Here is an 18,486-nt window from a genome sequence, read left to right as displayed (position 1 = left end):
CAATCCTGAATTTAGTAATAAGTGGTACCCTTTCGGGATCTTGTCTAGTTCCTTCATTAAAAAAAAAGAGTACTTTTAAAACAGATCAGAATTTAATATTAATTACAGAGTTCAAATAAATGTTGATTTGATTAGTTATAATATGCCAGGTATAAAAATTCCTATAGCAGAATATAATGATGTACAGTCGGCTCTCCGCCTTTGCGGCTTTGACTTTTGCGGATTGGGTTATTTGCTGTTTTGGTTGCTATGTTCTCTCTAGGAATCTCTAGATCCTCCAGCATGAATTGGCCACATGTTGACCATAGAGTTACACTGGAGAACCTAAACGTTCCTAGAGAACACACTTCTCTAGGCATCTGTAGGTCCTCCAGCATGATTCAATGATCAGCTTCTGGCAGATGTTGACCATAGAGTTGCGTCGAAGGGCCTGGAAATTCCTAGAAGGGTGTTCTATTAGGTAAAAAGAATAGTGTTATCTTTTATTTGCAGTTTTACGACATTCACGGGGGTCCGTCACACCTAACCCAGCAAATGTGGAGGAACCTTCGATCTCTTTCAAGAACCAAGAGAACAGGATGCTGAGCATGAAGGCCAGAATAAAACTGGACCAGGAGCTCCCAGTCAAAGAGATCCTGAACACAGACCCCCATCTTTGGGCTTTACTGTGCCCCCTTACCCATCAAGACAGGGACTGAAGATGGCATGGGGAGGCAAGATTGCTTCAAAGGACTCTTGGAAGGAAGGAAAAACTAGGGCAACCTGTCAGGAGTTTCCGCTTTAATCCTCATGACGGCAGGCAGGCGGGTGCTGAGCGCAAGATCAGAGTGGAGCTTTGGCATTTTGGGGAGAAGCAAATCATACTTTTGGGGGTGGGAAGGGAATAGCCTAGATTTATTGGCAACAGTGTTCTTCCTTTTCTCTTGACAGCTTTTCCAGGACAGGCTGGTAAGCAGGAGGCAGCCCACGCGAGAAACAGGTTTCAAAATGCAAGAGGGAGTTTACATTACATCTAAAGTGGCCTAAGCAGGTTTGGAGAGAACCCCATGCTCTCCAAGAGCTAGGAAACTCTGTGCTAAATAAAGACGAACTAGGTTCCAAGCCAGGAAATTAAAAAGTATACAGGTGTTGGGGGTTTTGGAACGTATAGAGCATCTTGCAAATTCATCAGAAGTCAGCAAAATGGCGCTCTGCACAATTCATGCTGATTTTGCGAAGCAAAGGGAGGAGACGCCAAAAGAAATTTTGTCCCACCACTGTCCCTTTTTCCCACATTCTGAGTCCTTAAGTTCATTTCCCGTATCTTTGCATGAGGACTACGTGTCTGCTTGTTTTGTTTTAAACATAGCCAAAACATCCAAGATATAAGCTAACACATTTCAGTTCCCTTCAGCACACGGCAAGGGCAAATGGTTCTAGAAACGTTAGGGGGTTGCATTAAAAACCAGTGCATCTCTTGGCCTATTATCCAAACTACTGCTTCCGGAAGAATGCTCACCTCAAAAATTTAAAATTAGGGGCATATTTCAATTCTATTCCCCGACTGTCATATAAGAGGAATAATTTGAATATCACTCAAGAGTCCTTGACCCTGTTGAGTTCCTGTCCAAAGGCCAATGGAAGAAGGGAAAGGCAGAGCAAAGACTCAGGCAAAGTTTCCCTTTGAGTGTGAATTTTGTGGCTCTCCAATGGCAAACAATTTGGAATTCACTAGCCTATTCTCTGAGGGTTAGAAAGTTGGGCTTGTTGTGAATTTCCTTTCTAAATAGGATATTCCTATTTATGATATTCCCACCTTTTGTCAAGGGATCAGACCACTCACAAGTGTAGGTTGTGGCATCTTTGTTTGAAAAAAATCTTTGGTGCAGATTTTAAAAACCCAGTCAGAATTCACTTGAAGTCATGTCTTTGTACATGGATGTACATCTGGGGAAAACAAAACTGAACAGTTTGACAATGTCCCTATTCAGCAAAGGGCTGTTGTTAAGTTGCTATGTAGGGGAACCAATGCGCAATGGTACACCACAGAACCAAACATGTATCTTGACAAATTTGCCAATGTCCCATTATGCATCTTCACAATTCACTAACAGGGCTGCTTAGCATCTCTACTACGAAGCTAGGTATACAAGATGTAGACCATGATAGAGGATTCTCGCCCCATAAAACTACATCTCTTGTGCAGCTGTATCAAACAAGAGCTGAAACAAGACCTCAGAAACATAAACATTTATTTCCTTTTTCCCTGCAAAGCTGAGTATTGAGAGCAGACATTGTTTTTCCATAGGAAATGTGCCTCGCAGTTAGATCTACTCTCATCACAAAATCCCAGGCCACCCTGGAGGAAGCAATTGCTTCAAAGAAACTCAGGGGAGATGTGACCACAGAGGAGAAAGACAAGGAAGGTGAGGAAAGATGCCTGGGTGAAATAACAGAACATCTTGATGCACTCAAGGTCTGAGTTCTGGAGGAAAAAGAGACACAAGTGTCTGGCAAGAGCAGAAACCTAACAGCCAGAGCGGCGTGACAAGGAGAACCACAGCTGAATCACTGTCAGGTCTAGTTGGTGAAAAATCCTTAAAATGACCGCCTCCTGTATTTAGATACTCAACATGCTTCAGTTCCTGCCAACCTGTGGCATTTCCAAGAACATTTCCCTAACCAGCAGGACATCTAAAGGCACTCTCTTCTCTTGCTCAGAGAAAGTCCTGGCTGGAGAAGACCATGGCTGGTCCCCATCCTTCCTACCTCCAACTCCAAACAAAACGTCAGGTTCGAAGCATCTCTTGCTCCTCACTCCCTACAACAGGTTGTAGGAGGGGGGCTGATGCTTCTTTGCCAGCGGCTGCTTGTTTCCGTTGCTGCCGCCTCTTGCGCTTCTGCAGTTTCCGTCGCAGCCGCAGCTGCTGCCTCTCCTGCAGGGTCTGCTGGACTTTGCTGCGGAACTCGCCATTCTTCTTCTTGATCTTGGCCAACTCAGCCCTCCGCTTCTCCTCCAGATCTGGGTCCTGTCAAGGGAGCAGAGAAAGAGAAACTCATGTGTTTGACCCACCAGCCACCGTGGCATTCCTTTTCTTCCTATCATCCTTCAGGAAAAGCTACTCAAATACCCTCACCTAGTTCAAGAAGGATGTTGACAAGCTGGAAAATGGCCAAGACAGTAAAAGGTCTGGAACCCAAGCCCTAGGAGGTACAAATTGGAGAGCTGGGTATATTTAGCTTGAAGAGGAGAAGGTGATGTGACATGATAGCCACCTTTAAATATTTGAAGGGATATCATATAGAAAATGGAGTGAGCTTGTTTTCTGCTCTTTTCCACAGACTAGAACACAAAAACCAATGGATTCAAATTACAAGAAATTCCACCTAAAGATTGGGGGAAATGTCTTTACTGTAAGAACTGCCCAGCTCTTTCCTCCACAGAGTACTCCTGCAGCTTCATTTCTGAAGCACAGAAAGGAAGACAGTGTTCTTCAGTACTAGAACCTTAGTCTGACAGCATAAAACCCTCCCAAAGAGGGAGGCATATCAACTTAATTATATTTTTTCCCATTCTGCCACTTGAGAAAGCCATGCTGCACAACATGTGTGCTATAAGCTTACAGGTTGAGTCTCCCTTATCTGAAATGCTTAGAACCAGAAGTGTTGTTTTATTTTTATTTTTTTGGATTTTAGAATACCTGTATTTGCATATACATACTGTAGATAATATGAGATTTTTAAGATGGGACCCAAGTATAAACACAAAATTTATGTTTCGTATACAGTCAGCCCTCTGTATCGGCAGAGGTCCTGTTCTGGACTCCCCTGTGGACACTAAAAAGCCTGGGACCTCAGGTTCCATTATTACCAATGGACACATGACCATACTGGCGTGGCTGCATGCATGTGCTACCATTGACAATAATGGGGCGGGACACAGCACACATATCCTGAAGGTAATTTTCTACAATATTTTTAAATAGTTTTGTGCATGAAACAAAGCTTGTGTACCGTGAACCATCAGAAAGCAAAGGTGTCACTATCTCAGCCAACCGTGAAAAAAATATTTGAGTATTTCGAATTTTGGAATTCCAGGTAATGGAGACTCAACCTGCATTAGATTTCCAGGGAAAGGACTCCTGACTGATGCTAGCTCTCCTCAGACTTGAAAGCACCCAACTCCCCCAGACCTATAGCCCATCTTCTGTATATCTTGACCCGGAGTAGAATAATCCATTTATAAGTAAAATCATTGCATTACGCCAGACTTCCTAATTTTCAAAGTGGTAGAATTCAAAGACATAGCTGTGTTAGTCTGGAAAATCAGTACAGAAAGGGATCCTGGAGCACTTTTGAGGCTAACCTAGTTAAAGACGTTGTGACGTGAGCTTTTAAAGACTTGAGTCTACTTCCTCAGAAGCATACTCAAATGTATGAAAACTCATGCTACCAGCTTCTTTCTTTCAGTTACTCTCAAAGGTGCTGCAAGACACCACTTTTGAAAATATTACAGTTACCTTTGCATATTGCTTTCAAAAATATTATAGTTATCTGACTATCTTTGGTTATGCATGTGTGGGGACATATCTGCAACACCTAAATCATTCTGGAATTGTCCCCCGCCAAGTTCCACTACTGATCCAAGGACCCAGAGCTTTCACACCAGGGTGGCGCTCTGGATGCTTCAATCCCCATATTATTTCATCACTGCCAATGCTGGAAAGGGCCAACAAGGACTGTAGACCCTGCTTCCCACTCCCTAGACCTAGCAGGTATCATATTTGGGGGCTCTGTTACCAGGGAGGTAGACTCAAACACTGCAGGAGTCGTGTACAGAAGTGACATTAAAAGAAAGCAGAGTGACATATACACACATACCTACATATATACCCAGGACAAAAAGAAATGCAAGCCAACATCACAGTTAATGCTAATAGGAATGGGACTGTTGGAAGACATGGAGAATGCTGGTTTCCTCCCAAATGCAGTTACTGGAGCACTGACTGCCACTCTATGGCCATCATCCTGTTAGTGACATGCGTCTGCATAAACATTACTTAGGCAAATCTTTGTCCCTTTTTGCATGTGGCCAAAGGTCACATCAGACTAAGGTTGCTGTTGTTGTTAGCTGCCTTTGATTTGATCTCAGTTCATGGCAACCCTGTGGATGAGACGTCTCCAAGCCCTGCTATCCTCTACCTCTCTGTTCAGCTCTTGCGCCCTCAAGCCCATAGTCTCTCTGATTGAGTCCATGTGGTTTTCCTCTCTTTCTACAACCCTTTACCTTCCTTGCCCTTTGGCTACACTCCAAAACCTCTACTCTCACTCAGTGGTCTGCCCCTTGGGGAGGGAGGACAGAGGGAGGCATTCCAGTCCACAAAGATGCATCTGATCTAGGTTCCTAGGGACAGGAAAAGGTGCACTAGAGATGCTTATTTCGTCCCCACACGCTGACCAAACTGAGTCCCAGGCAATTACCTCTCAGCCTTCCCCACTACTTCAGGAAGTCTGCCACCTCAAACCTCCCATTCCAAACTTACTGATCTGCTCCTCGATGGCATGGACGAGATGAATGTCATACTGCGTCACCAGTGTGATGGCAATGCCATGCCGACCTGGCAGAGAGAACACAAGGAACGTCAGGCATATGGAATTGGACTTCCTTCCTCCTTTGCAATGGGGAGTTGCCAAAGAAGCCAACATCGTATCTGATAAGTGCACCCCTTTGCACAGGTGAGAAATCTACAATGCTATATAAATGAAGTATAATAAATCTCTTTCAGCAATATTTTAGAGAGGGTGGGTGGACCAGAGGCAAACAAGGTGGGGCTAAAACACACCAGCCTATTTTGGCTTCCAGTTTTTATTTCCACTATATAAGCCTTAGGAGAGGTATTTCAACCATTTAGAATGTAGAGGGTGTGGGGGGAGAAGCAATACAAAACCAACAAGTGGCTCAGTCCAGGCTATCTAAATTACTGTATCTTCCCATATGAACCTACCCAGGTTTTTAGGCATTCAGGGAAGGCCCTTCTTCCAGTCCCACCATCTTCCCAGGAACTTCCAGATGGGAATATAGGAGTGGCCCATTTTGCTGGCTCCTCCTAGCCATTTGAAAACCCCACACACATACCCACACACCCTGGGAGGCTACGACGGCTCCCTCCTTGCCATCCTTCCATCAGCAAGCAAAAACTTTTCCAATAGATATGAATGTTTTAATGGGTTTCTTTTTAATTGGTTTTAATTTCTATGGCTAATTCAATTGCAGTTTATTAACTTTTTGTATATTTTATGTTTCTCTCTCTCTCTCTGTGTGTGTGTGTGTGTGTGTGTGTGTGTGTGTGTGTGTAAAAATGTAAATTAATTTAGCAAGCCTGCATGTTGTAATGGTTTGAACATCATGCTAGGATTCCAGAAGACCAAGATTCAAATCCCCACTCAGCCATGGAAATCCACAGGGGGACTTTGAACAAATCACACTCCCTCAGCCTCAGAGGAAAGCTCCCTGGGAAAAATCTTGCCAAGGAAACCCTAAGAGAGGAGTTCAAGTCACAGTTGATTCAAAGGTCTTTAACAGCTTCTCTTCACAGGGTGACGTTTCAATCAGCTTTGTTTGTGAGCCAGTGTAGTGTAGTGCTCCGAGTAAGGAAAGACTAGTATGCTGGGAGACCAGTCTGAATCCCTGTTTAGCCATGGAGAGCCACTGGGTGACCTTGGGCAACTCACACACTCTCAGCCTCAAAGGGAGGCAATAGCAAACCAGCTTTGAATAAATCTGGCCAAGAAAACCCTGTGATAGGTACACCATAGGGTCACCATAAGTCAGAAACAACCTGAAGGCACAACAGTGTCTTTACTTATGACTTTGTAAGTCTTTTAACTGTGTGCGTTTTAAGTTTTGTAAAAAAACGTTGAGCCCGAATATTGGGAGAAAGACAGGATATAAACAAACCAAACAATGTTACATGTCGGCAAGCAGGTGAATTATGATCACATCAGGAGCTCCAGAGGGCCCCAGAATTCATCCCCAGAGTCCAGGGTTCTCCACTCCATGTTAAGAGAATTTGCAGCCCCAACATTTTGTGATGTTTTAAAGAACATTTAGAGAAGTTTAGGAGGATTGCTTGAGAGCAGCTGTAAAGTGAATAGAGCTGTCCTTACCTGCCCATGCCGTCCGACCAACCAGGTGGATGTAGATTTTTGGGAGCCCTGGCGTGTTGTGGTTGATGACCACCAGGACTGTGGGGATGTCAAGCCCTCTAAATCCAAAAAGGAAAGGGACACAGAAGGGGGGCTGTTACTCTCAGAATCTACAATGTGCAACCACCACCTAACCCCTACAAAAATACATGGGGCAGGGAGGCCTCATTTTGGCTCTAGAAAGATATTAACCCACCTGGCGGCGACATCAGTGGCAATAAGGATCTTAAAGACACTGGATTTGAATTTTGCCAGAGCTGCAAAGCGTTGTTTCTGCCAGAAAAAGTGAACAGGGGAGCCAAATCAAGATACAGGGTAATGGTGAAGAACACAAGGTCTTCCAGGTGTTATTGAACTGAAATCCCATCAGCCCTGGGGCCATCACAGCCAATGATGAGGACTCTTGGGAGTTGAAATCCAATAATATGCAGTGTAATAACATTTAGGAAGGCACCTTGTGCCTGTAATTGGAGCAACTCACAGAAGTGCCTACGGGTCTCGGGGCGATGGGAAAAGGTGACCTCTTTTAAACTGGAGATGTCAGGGTTTAAACTGGCTCCCTCTATAGCTGAGCCACCGAGTATGAATATATCTGGCCAAGGAAGTCTATTTCATCTCTCTCTATCACCCATTTTTCCCCTTCTTACTACAGAACGAAACAAAAAGGTCCACCATTTTCTTGTGCTGTTTGGGAAGGGAGGCACTGTAGCTGTTCCAACTTTGGAATACCCTCTCTAGGGAAGATTGTATGGCTCTCTTCTTGCAGTCAGCATGGATGGAAAGAAGCCCTTGAATCAAACTGCATGATTAGGAGAAGCAACCAGGTGTCTGCATTCTACAGTGGTTTAATACCAGCAGCACTTACTAGGATGAAGCCCCATTAGTAGGAACAATATAATTTGTTCTCTCCCATTGCCCCTTTGAGCTTACAGTATTGGGGAGAAATACTGACTTTCCCAGCAAAGGGACATTTCTGTGAGGTTATCCCAGTGGTAATGGAAAGTCTTTTTGGCATGGCTTTATCCTAGTTGGACAGTTAAGAGCCATTAGCTTGACAAAATACTTGTTCCTGATGGATCCGAAAAGCTAGTCTGATGAAATGAATTAACAAGACTGCCTTCGTTTTTAGACTCTTCCTGATCAAGGAGGCTGTCATGTTAACTGGCTGCACTTCAAAATTCACAACACTAGCCCTGGCATTTTCTCCAGTAGCTCTGGCCCAATGATGAAATGGAACAGGTCTTTCCAATTTGGGAAGAAGCCTTCTGGTAAATTGCCATCTTTTGCTCACCTGCTTCATCATGGAGTGGAGAGCCACAGAGGGAAAGTTGAACTTCTTGAGCATCATGTTCAGGATCTGGCAATTCCTGCAAAACCCAAGTCAGGCTTTTCAGAACTGATCAGAGAAGAGGAAAATCCAATCGTTCCACTCAAGGAGTGGGGAATTCTGAAGCTGCCCAGAAGTACCCTTGTCACATCTCCACTGAGAAGAAACTGCCAAGTCAGGCAGACACATCAACAACCATGAAGGTTCTGCCAGCATCAGCGATTCAGTTTTGCTCTCATAGACATCCTCTTGGCAGACAAAGTAGTACACAACAGAACACCCTTATGCCAGTCAGTTCACCAGAGGTACATCCAAGGGATGCTCACTGTGCCAAGCTGGGAAATATCCCAACTAGGATGAAGACATAGCACTCCCATTCACCCCACCAAAGAAAATCAGACTGGCTCTTGGGGGAGCTGGGTTTGGAAGACTGGAACTCAAACCCCAGTTCAGTGAGGCCTATTTTGTGGCATTGCTGCAATGGTAAATTACGTTTAATCCCTTTCTAGGCTGTCTTAAGCATGTATCATTGGGACAGGTTACTATTATGCGTCTTCAAGTCATTTCAAACTCACAGCATCCTCTCAGCAAAATTTCTCCAGAGGATGTTTGCCACTGACTTATGGCAACCCTCTGAATGAGAGCCCTCCATGAGCCACTCTCATCACCTTCCTTGCTCAGGTCTTGCAAACTCAGGTCCATGGCTTTCTTTATTGAGTCAACCCATCTTAATGTGACATTCGGTTTTTCCCCACTATCCCCTTCTACTTTTCTGAGCACAACTGTCTTTTCCAATGAATTCTGTCATCCCATGTCCAAACTAATAAACCTTTGTTGATATTGTACGTCTTTGTTTCCAACTTATGGAGGAGACCCTAAGGCAAATCTATCCTAGGGTTTTCTCAGCAGGGGTTTCCTATTGACTTCTGAATCTGAGAGAAAGTGACTGGTCCAAGGCGACTCAGTGGGTTTTCATGGCCAAGTGGGGATTTGAATCCAAGTCTCCTAGAATCCTACCCCAACTCTCAAAACATTACATCATGCTGGGACAAGACACAAATAATTTTAATTGGTTAAGTAATAGTGGCTTACAAGAAGAGCTTAAAACTACATAGAATTAGCACAATGGATAACACAAAAGCTTTAAAAAGTTAGCATGAGATAACAGAAAAGGACATTGTCCCAACATCTCTTCCCTCAACTAACCATGGATAATTTTATGTCTGCCCAGTTTTCTCTACAGACAAAAACTGGAACTGGAAACAGGCAGACCATCAGCTTTCCAACTATAGCTCCTATTATCCTAAATCTCTGGTCCTGCTGGGCAGGGCCACATCTGGAGAACTACAAGCCATGGCTTAAAACATTGTTGGGGATTGAAATCTTTGACTTTCAGGTATTTCAGCTTGCATGGCTAGTGACAGCGGATTGTGGGTGTTGTGATCCAAAACATCTGGAAAAACCCAGACAGGCAGGCAAAAGAGATTTAAAGCCAAGTGAAACTATTGTTCAGCCAGGTGTTGTGAGATCAGGAATCTGGGGCGCGTTACAGACGGGCCCATGAGGTGCTGTCATTGCGCCATCATTACGCATGAGGGGTGGTGCTTTCTGACGCACCTTGCCCCTCGCACGTAATGACTACGTCAAAATGGCGGCAGCGCCACATACAGATGGGTGCTGCCATTTTGACGTAGCAGACGCTCTGCGTCCGCACGTCGCACAGCAGACGTGACACCACAAGTGCGTGCTTTGGCACTTGCAGCATCTCTTCCAGGCCACAGGAAGGAGCGCAAAAATCGCGCTCCTTCTTTGCAGCGTCCGGGAACCGCGCCGTTTGGCTGCTGCGGTTCCCAGACACTGCAACCGGCGGTAGCGCGAGGCTGCCCCTTCTGGGCCATCTGTAACGCGCCTGGGCTATGCTTAGCACCCATTAGCCTCTGCTGGGACAGAGGATAAGTCAAAAGTCAAGACTGCCTGAAAGCGGGTCTTGGATCTTTGCTATGCTGGAAATCTGCCCACAAACCTGTAAGAGATGTATGGAGAAATATAACCAGATAAAAAGCCAGACTTACTTACAAGTGTTGGTGAATATGATGATAGACCAGTCTTCATGTTCATCCTGGAACATCTGGACCAGGTGGACTAGGTAGGCATCCTTCACTTTCTCAGGCACCAGAAGATAACGTTGGTCCAATTGCTCTACCGTCCGAACTCTAGAGGTTGGGGAAAGAAAGTAAATGGGCGATAAAGTGCCATAAACAGCAAGAACTGGCTTGTCAACACAGATCAATGCAATTGGGGAAAGGGTGAAGAGAAAGTTGCACTTGAGAATGGTAAAGAATATCAGAAGTAGCCATATTCTCAGAAAGAAAAACACATACATCTATCTGGCATTCTGGATTCTCTGACCAGTACCAGTTTCCTCCAGAACTTGCAGTCTCTAGCTCAGAAAGACCAAACTTGGCATCTAGTATCAAAGCAGATGTGCCTTGTACCCATTTTACTGATGTGCTGTGCAACGGACCCTATCCCTGCATTGACAATTGGCTATTTCTAATAAGATATTGAGGAACTGTCACAGATAATAAGAGTTTTTTTTTGGGGGGGAGGCAGAGTACAGCCTTCCCACCCCAACACTTTTCTGGATGTGTAAACTACAGTTCTCATCATCCCCAGCCAACAAGCTATGCTGGCTGAGGAAAATGAGGGACCCAAGACAATTCTGTGGCACCGTGGGAGACTGAATGAGGGCAACGGGGACCATTGCGCATATAATAATAATAATAATAATAATAATAATAATAATAATATGGCTAGTTATGGGGGACCAAGGCAATTTAAAAATAATCCAGCTGAAGGGGCAGATTCATAATGAGGCCGAGGAAGGCCAAGTTCACAAACGCAGAAATGTGTTGCAGGCAATTCATTAAAACAGAAATGATACAGGGGGCAGAGGGGGGAATCCTAATTAAATATACATCAATTTGTTGAGGAAGATTAGAAGAGAAATGGGTTTTTAAATAAGATCTTTGAACAGGGAAGCTGATTATACAGACTGAATCACAGCTAAGCAATTTCTCTTGAAGATTAATAATAACTGAATGAGCTCCAGTAACCTTCCCTTCAGCTAATCCTGGCAAGGAAGAAAAATATTACTTATTTACTTATTTTAATCTCTCTTTCTCTCACTCACACTCTCTCCATATATATATATATATATATATATATATATATATATATATATATTCTATTCTACTACTACTATTATTATTATCATTATGGCAGAAAAGAATATAGATCACTATATGATCAAGACAGGGAATAATAACAGATTAAACACAGAACATCAGTTAAAATAGCATATATAACCAATGCATATTCAATCAATCAACGCTTTAAAATAGCTGGATAAGCCTGCCAGAACAGACTGGTCTTTAATGCTGTTTTAAACATAAATAGTGTCTCCAGCTGACAAATATCCTCTGTCAGGTCATTCCACAATCTCTAGGGGCAGCTGAAGAAAATGTCCTCTGGGTAATCTTGGTTTCCAAAGGAGAAAGGTGTCCCAGGTCCTGAATTCAAACCTTGGCATCTCCTGGTTGGGCAGGAAGAGACTCTTTTCTGAGGACCTCAGAGATTCACATCCCAACCAAAAAGATCAGGAGTGGACCATTTGTGGGCCCAGTAGTGGCTGGGCTGGAATTCCCATCATCCTCACCACTGCTATGCCGACAATTAGCAAACCTGGAAGACCATGAGTGGCCTAACTCTGATGAAGAAGGCTGATGCAATATAAGACGGCTTGGATTCATCTTAACAGCTATTTTGCTCCTCTGCCCTAAAGCTTAACTGCCCAACAATTTCATCACCTGACTTTGAGTTCGACCATTATGCAAAGGAAACAAATTTTATCTGACATAACTTTTTGTGGGTACCAACCTACTTCTTCAGATGCAAATATGCTGCAGTCCACTTAGGTTTATGTGCAATGAAAGGTGGAGATCCTTAAGGCATGGCTGGCCAAATCGAGCTGAAGGAGCACACTGCCCTTGAAGCCTTTAGGTGCACTGAAACATCCTTTCTCTAACTTCCTCCCCTCCGCCCCATGAACTGCATCTCCTGGAGGCCTCCAAGGGAGGCATTGAAGCTTTTGAATAGGTTGGTGTCTTTCCCACAACATAAAAAGGACCAGTGCACAGAAAACAGAAGTGGACTTTCAGCCTCTTCTGCATTTTTGGTAGCCTGTGAGTCCCACTTAAGTTCCTAGAAGCAGAACCACCACCACCCTCTCAATAGCTGCTACAGTTGCTTCCTTCGTTTTAAGGTTTTACAAGAGCCCTTGTTTTTGCTGCAATAGACTAATGAAACTATGAGTCTGCCACCAAGATTTTCATTAGGACAAGGCTAGGTGCGGAAGATTGAATTCTGCTGCCTCAGAGACTAGAACAGGAACCTATGGGTTCAGATGACAAGAAAAAAGATTCCACCTAAACATTAAGGACTCCTTTACTATCAAAGCTGTTCAGACTGCCTTGGGAGTGGTGGAATCCCTTTCTTTGAAAGGCTTTAAACAGATTGGATAGACATCTTTAAGTAATACCCACCCATTTAGCCCCCCATGCCAGGGGGATGAACTAGCCGGCCCTTGAGATCCCTTCAATAGACTCTATGATTCTAACAGTACATAAAACTTCACTCCATGCATGTATTTCAAAAGCTCCTTTCAGCTTTCTCCCCCCCCAACAACATCTTAGTCCTCCTTCATTTGCAACTCAGGATGTAATTCATTAGATTTTCTTCTTGAAAGAAGCAAGGAGTAATTTGATTAATTTTCTTTCTACAGCAAGAAAATATTCAAATATTGAGCAGCTTTGAAACAGTATTTGCTGTTTGTAATTTATTCTGCACAAAAATTCACAGATGCTACTTTTGCACAGAAAGAGGGCATTTTCTGCTTAAAAACAATACCTGTGAACTATATGCTCTTTTCTGTGCAATAACTTAATACTTTAGGTGTAAAGCCACCATGTCTAAATTTTACACTTTACCCGGTAAAGTGAAAAATTTTGTCAGTGTAACATTCTCTTCATCGGGGTCTCTTGACGAATCTTTTAAAAATGCGTTTCGGTATTTCTTCAGTTTGCATTCACAACTCAGTATAACTCCTCCGAGCAAAGTGACCTTTTTTTTTTATTTCGACTCCCATAATCCCTGGTCATGGTGCCTGGGGGATTCTGGGAACTGTAGGCACAATCCCAGCGTCTCCTAGTTCTGTGCCAAACGCATGAGACATTCTGCAAAGGCAGGAAACTACCAAGGGAGGAGACTGGACTCACTCAGATGTGGACTCCCAGAAGAACGGCTTGTTCATTGCGATCTGCTTGAGCTCATTCAGTGTGTCTGTCAGGGTGGCACTGAAGAGCATCGTCTGCCGCTTGGCTGGAACCGCCGCCAGGATGACTTCCAGGTCTTTGGTGAAGTCAGTGCAGCCCTGCTCCAGTAACCGGTCAGCTTCATCCAGGACCTCAACCAAAACAAAGGAGTAAAGGGAAGTCAGATGGAGGTTTTATGAGGAACCGTGATGGGAGGAGGACTGCCCCAGAACCTTAAACAGCAGGTAGGGAAACTGCAACCACAAATAGCCTTTTTCATCACCATATCCTTCACCAGTTTTCATATTTTTGATGTAATTCGAGAGCAATGTTCTCCCCAAAACAGGTGACACTCTCCTGCCCCCCCCCCAGAACGCCTGTCCCAAAATACCTCATTGTGCAGCCATGCAGCAACCAAAATGGTGACCAGAAAGGATACAATTTTGACTAAAATATAGCTTAAAAGAGATAATTTTGGCCCAGACAGGCTGCTATGGCCCATGAGGAGGGGGAGACGAAAACTGGCCACTCTGCAATTGCTTTCCTTTGTTCTATAGAGAAACCAAGCTAGCCATCTCATGACATATACAGTGCGCCTGCATCATACACGGGCGTGTTTTATGCGGCTTCCAGCATATGCTGGAAGCTGCACCGGAAGGGAGCCGCACACTGGAAGAAAACAATGGCACGTGCTCCTGTGGCGTGCGCCCCGCGCAGCACCGTGGGCACAAGCCCCATTCATTTGAATGGGGCTTGAGCATCTGTGTTTTTTCCCTTACGTGGGGGATCCATTCCGGACTCCCCCCCTCATCACAAAGGGGTTTCTTGGCAAGATTTCATCAAGAGAGGTTTGCCATTGCCTTCCACTGGGACTGAGAGAAGAATGTGACTTGTCCAAGGCCAACCATAGGGTTTCCATGGTTGAACAAAGATTTGAACCCTGGTCTCTTAGAGGACTAGTCCAACACTCAAAACATCACACTGCACTAGTTGCATTTGTGGTCATCTCACACCATTCATGAGTGAGCTGTATTTAAATACTATATTTCCTCCAGGACATTCAATGTGACAAATATGGCTTTCTGCCTGACCAATTTATCCACAAAACAGCCCTGTGACGTAGGTCAGATTGAAGAGACTGAATGGGCCAAGGGCACCTAGTGAATTCACAACTCAGAGAAAGGAGAACCTGGACTTCAAGTCTCAAAATATTCTTGTTACTGCATCACATTAGATTTCTTTAAGAGAAAGCAAAAACCAGATTTGGAGGCATACTCTTATCAATTACATTATTTTCACACCATTTCTAGTCCTTATTGCTGCAGGGACAGGTTTATGGGAAGAGAAACAGGGTGGGAGAGAACCCACACAGAAGCTAAGCTATCTGCAACTGAATCTCAAAGCACAGAATTTGGTACTTGGAGATGCCTCCTCTGCTATCAATGCAAACAAGACCACAAGTTACTAGAACTCATGGCTACATGACTAAGCTTGAGAATGTGAATTACTGGTTTTAGCTATTCTTGCTGTCCCCAACCTGGTGATCTCCAGATGGTCAGGACTGCAACTTCCATTAGTCCCAGCTAACAATGCTTCCGGTGAAGCATCACAGGAGATGAATCTGTGCAATCACAGCCTAAGGTCTCATGCAGAGACAGATGCTGATCAGCACTGGCTTTGACCACAACAGCCTTACCAAAAACTTGATCTTCTGAAGGCTAAAGGTGTTGGAGCTCCGGAGGTGGTCAGCCAGCCGGCCTGGAGTTGCAATGACGACATGTGGCTTCCGGGAAAGCTCTAGCGCCTGAGTGACCATATCTGTAATGCAAGTGAGGGAGAGGACAGGTAGACATTAGTAACAATAGCAATTACAAGTACATTCCTCTACTGCTTATCAGTGAACTAGCACTCCCTAAGCCAGTGATGTCTAAACTCTGGCCCTCCAGGTGTTTTGGACTTCAGCTCCCAGAAGCCTCAGCCATTTTGGATAATGTTCTGGGATTCTGGGAGCTGAAGTCCAAAAGACCTGGAAGGCCAGAGTTTGGACATCACCGCAAGTGGTTTGTAATGTGTAAGCCAGTTGCCTCCAACAAGCTGGGGACTCATTTTACCAACCTGCAAAGGGATGGAAGGCTGAGCCAACCTTGGAGCCCTCCTCTAGGATTGAACTTACACCAGGGTTTTAACTCCAGGTATTAACTCCTCTGTGTGTGTAAGGATCTCCTCTTTCACCAGAGGATAAGCCATTGAGGACCTTTCCCCGAACACAGCTTAACGTACCCATTCCGCCCACAACGATGCAATCTTTCAGGCCCAGCGGCTTCCCGAGGACTCGGAACTGTTCAGCAATCTGGTAGGCCAGCTCTCTGCCAGAGAAGAAGAAGAAAAACCTTAAAGCCAAATGTTTTGCTTCCATTGCTTATTTCAATATGGATCACACACAGGACCTGAAGCTGTGCATGTTTACAAGAGCAGGGCTCCCCCATGGATAAATTCCAAAAGCGATTCCTCTACCTGGTTGGTGTCAGCACAAGACAGAAAATGCCGTACGGATCTTCCGACAATTTCTGCAGGATGGGAAGCACAAAGGCAGCCGTCTTCCCGCTCCCCGTCTTGGCACAACCCATGCAGTCACGGCCTTCGGGAGCAAGATGAGAGGGAACAATGGTCAAGCTGGAGTGTGTCCAGAGAATCCTAGAGTTGGAAGAGACCGCAAGGGCCCTGATCCAGTCCAACCCCCTTCTTCTGCCATGCAGGAACTCTCACTCAAAGCATCTCCATTGACAGATGGCCATCCAGCCTCTGCTTAAAGACCTCTAAGGAAGGAGACTCCACCACAATCTCCAAGGAAGGAGTGTGTTCCTCTGTTGAACAGCCCTTACTCTCAGGGAGTTCCTGCTAATGTTGAGCTGGAATCTCTTTCCCTGGAGCTTCCTTCCATTGCTCCATTGGATCCTATTCTCTGGAGCAGCAGAAAACAAGTTTGCTCCCTCCTCAATGACATCCCTTCAAGTATTTAAACAGGGCTATCATATCACCTCTTAACCTTCTCTTCTCCAGGCTAAACATCCCCACCTCCTTAAGTCCTTCCTCATAGGGCTTCATGGTTTCCAGACCCTTCACCATTTTGGTTACCCTCCTTTGGACACATGGCTCCAGTTTCTCAATGTCCTTTTTGAATTGTGGATCCCAGAACTGGACACACTATTATTCCAGGTGGGGCCTGACCAAAGCAGAATAGAGTGGCACTATTACTTCCCTTGATCTAGACACTATACTCCTATTGATCCAGCCTAGAATTGCATTGGCCTTTTTAGCTGCCGCATCACACTGTTGAGTCATGTTCAGCTTGTGGTCTACTTAGTTCTATGTGTGACTTCCTATAAAAAGGTATGTCACCTTCAGACCAGGGAGACTGGCTCCTCTGGCCTCAGAAAAGCCAGCTGGGCTTCCCATCCCCTTCTGGGGTCCTCTTGACTGTCTCCCTGAAATACCCGCAATCCCTGGGCAGTTGCACTCTGGCCTTTCAAAAGGGGATGGTTCTTCCCATTTCAAAGAAACAAGAGTTAAAAGAGGAGTACAGGGCTTGCATTGACCCACAGATAAGTTGAGGCAGGTCAATTATTGGACTAGAATTGCTAGACTTCTACGTGAGTACATGATACAGTAACTGCTGTGGAGAGCAGAGGTGGACTCTGCACATGCCCAGAGGCACTCTTCTTTACAGCTTCCGCAGCTGCTCCACTCGCAAAGGACTGAGGAACCTATCAAGGGACCAAGCCAAGAACTGAGGGGCCTCGTGGGCGTGGCTTGGGGCCTCGTGGGCGTGACCTGAATGGCAGGGGCGTGGCCTGAACTGCCAGTGGGCGGCGAGTAACCTGTGGTCAGTGGGCGCGGCCTTGGGCGTGGTTTAGATTGCCGAAGGCGTGGCTTGGAGCGCCAGTAGGCGTGGCTTCGACGGCCCAGGGGCGTGGCCTGGCCTGAGGGGCCCCTGGCGGCTTCCTTACCTCTGAGGGCCGGTGGGATGCAGGCTTCCTGGACCGGGGTTGGCGCCTTCAGGCCCAGCTGCTCCGCCTGCGCTGCAAGCCACGGCGCCAGGCCCAGCGCCCGGAACCCGGCCATCGTCGGACTCCTCTTCGGAGCGTGGCGAGGGAAGGGAAGGAAGCGGACGCGGCACGCTTAATTTACGTCACGGCCCCGGTTTCCATAGAGCGCGCCCTGTGACATCACTTTCGGGCGCCGCCGCTGCTGCCGCCCTTTGCTGCAATAGGTTTGGCTGGTGCTCCCAGAATGCTCCGCGCAACTGACGTCAGCGGAGACTGTTTCCGTAGAGTTCTAATATATAAGAGTCACGCGTGGACTCGGACTTCCGGGCTCGCTTCGGGGGAGTGGGGTGGATTCCTTGTTTACCTTTTATGGCAGAAAATTCAGGGGGAAATTCAGCATCGAAGCGTGATTTGGAGGCCTACAACCAGCGCCTTCGTACCTTCCGTCAGAAGTGAGTTCATCGTCGCTTGGATAGTCACTCTATATTATTCGTTTCTCTATGAGCACTTTACGTGACGCGTCGTTTCCCTAGCGTCACGCTGTGGCCCTCGCAGA

The 18,486-nt window shown here is 45.5% G+C and overlaps 1 protein-coding gene across 1 annotated transcript; it reads right to left on the bottom strand.

Moving 5' to 3' along the window:
- Positions 1-2,214: 2,214 nt before the first annotated feature.
- LOC149308494 (putative ATP-dependent RNA helicase DDX49) lies at positions 2,215-18,153 on the bottom strand. The gene is made up of 13 exons (XM_089536889.1): positions 17,892-18,153; positions 16,399-16,522; positions 16,165-16,250; positions 15,581-15,702; positions 13,849-14,036; positions 10,585-10,725; positions 8,477-8,552; positions 7,382-7,458; positions 7,147-7,244; positions 5,523-5,597; positions 3,393-3,444; positions 3,177-3,183; positions 2,215-3,008 (listed from the first exon to the last, which is right to left on the bottom strand). The coding sequence occupies exons 1-13, from the start codon at positions 18,004-18,006 to the stop codon at positions 2,769-2,771; spliced, it is 1,401 nt and encodes a 466-aa protein (XP_089393015.1). The 5' UTR covers positions 18,007-18,153; the 3' UTR covers positions 2,215-2,768.
- Positions 18,154-18,486: the final 333 nt, after the last annotated feature.

This window comes from Sceloporus occidentalis, unplaced genomic scaffold, assembly GCF_023333645.1.
Source record: "Sceloporus occidentalis isolate IW3139 unplaced genomic scaffold, rSceOcc1.0.p SCAF_8, whole genome shotgun sequence".
In the NCBI taxonomy this organism is placed as follows: domain Eukaryota; kingdom Metazoa; phylum Chordata; class Lepidosauria; order Squamata; family Phrynosomatidae; genus Sceloporus; species Sceloporus occidentalis.
Note: the sequence above shows the minus strand (reverse complement) of the source record. Positions and strands in the feature narration are given on the sequence as shown.

What these genes read in the sequence shown, in the direction of transcription:
- LOC149308494 (XM_089536889.1), bottom strand. Translation starts at nt 18,006, where the DNA reads ATGGCCGGGTTCCGGGCGCTGGGCCTGGCGCCGTGGCTTGCAGCGCAG. An exon ending in CATCGTTGTGGGCGGAATGG is followed by an intron (nt 15,703 to 16,164) that starts GTACGTTAAGCT and finishes CTTGCATTACAG; the next exon opens with ATATGGTCACTCAGGCGCTA. An exon ending in TGGTCGGACGGCATGGGCAG is followed by an intron (nt 5,598 to 7,146) that starts GTAAGGACAGCT and finishes TCTCTCTGCCAG; the next exon opens with GTCGGCATGGCATTGCCATC.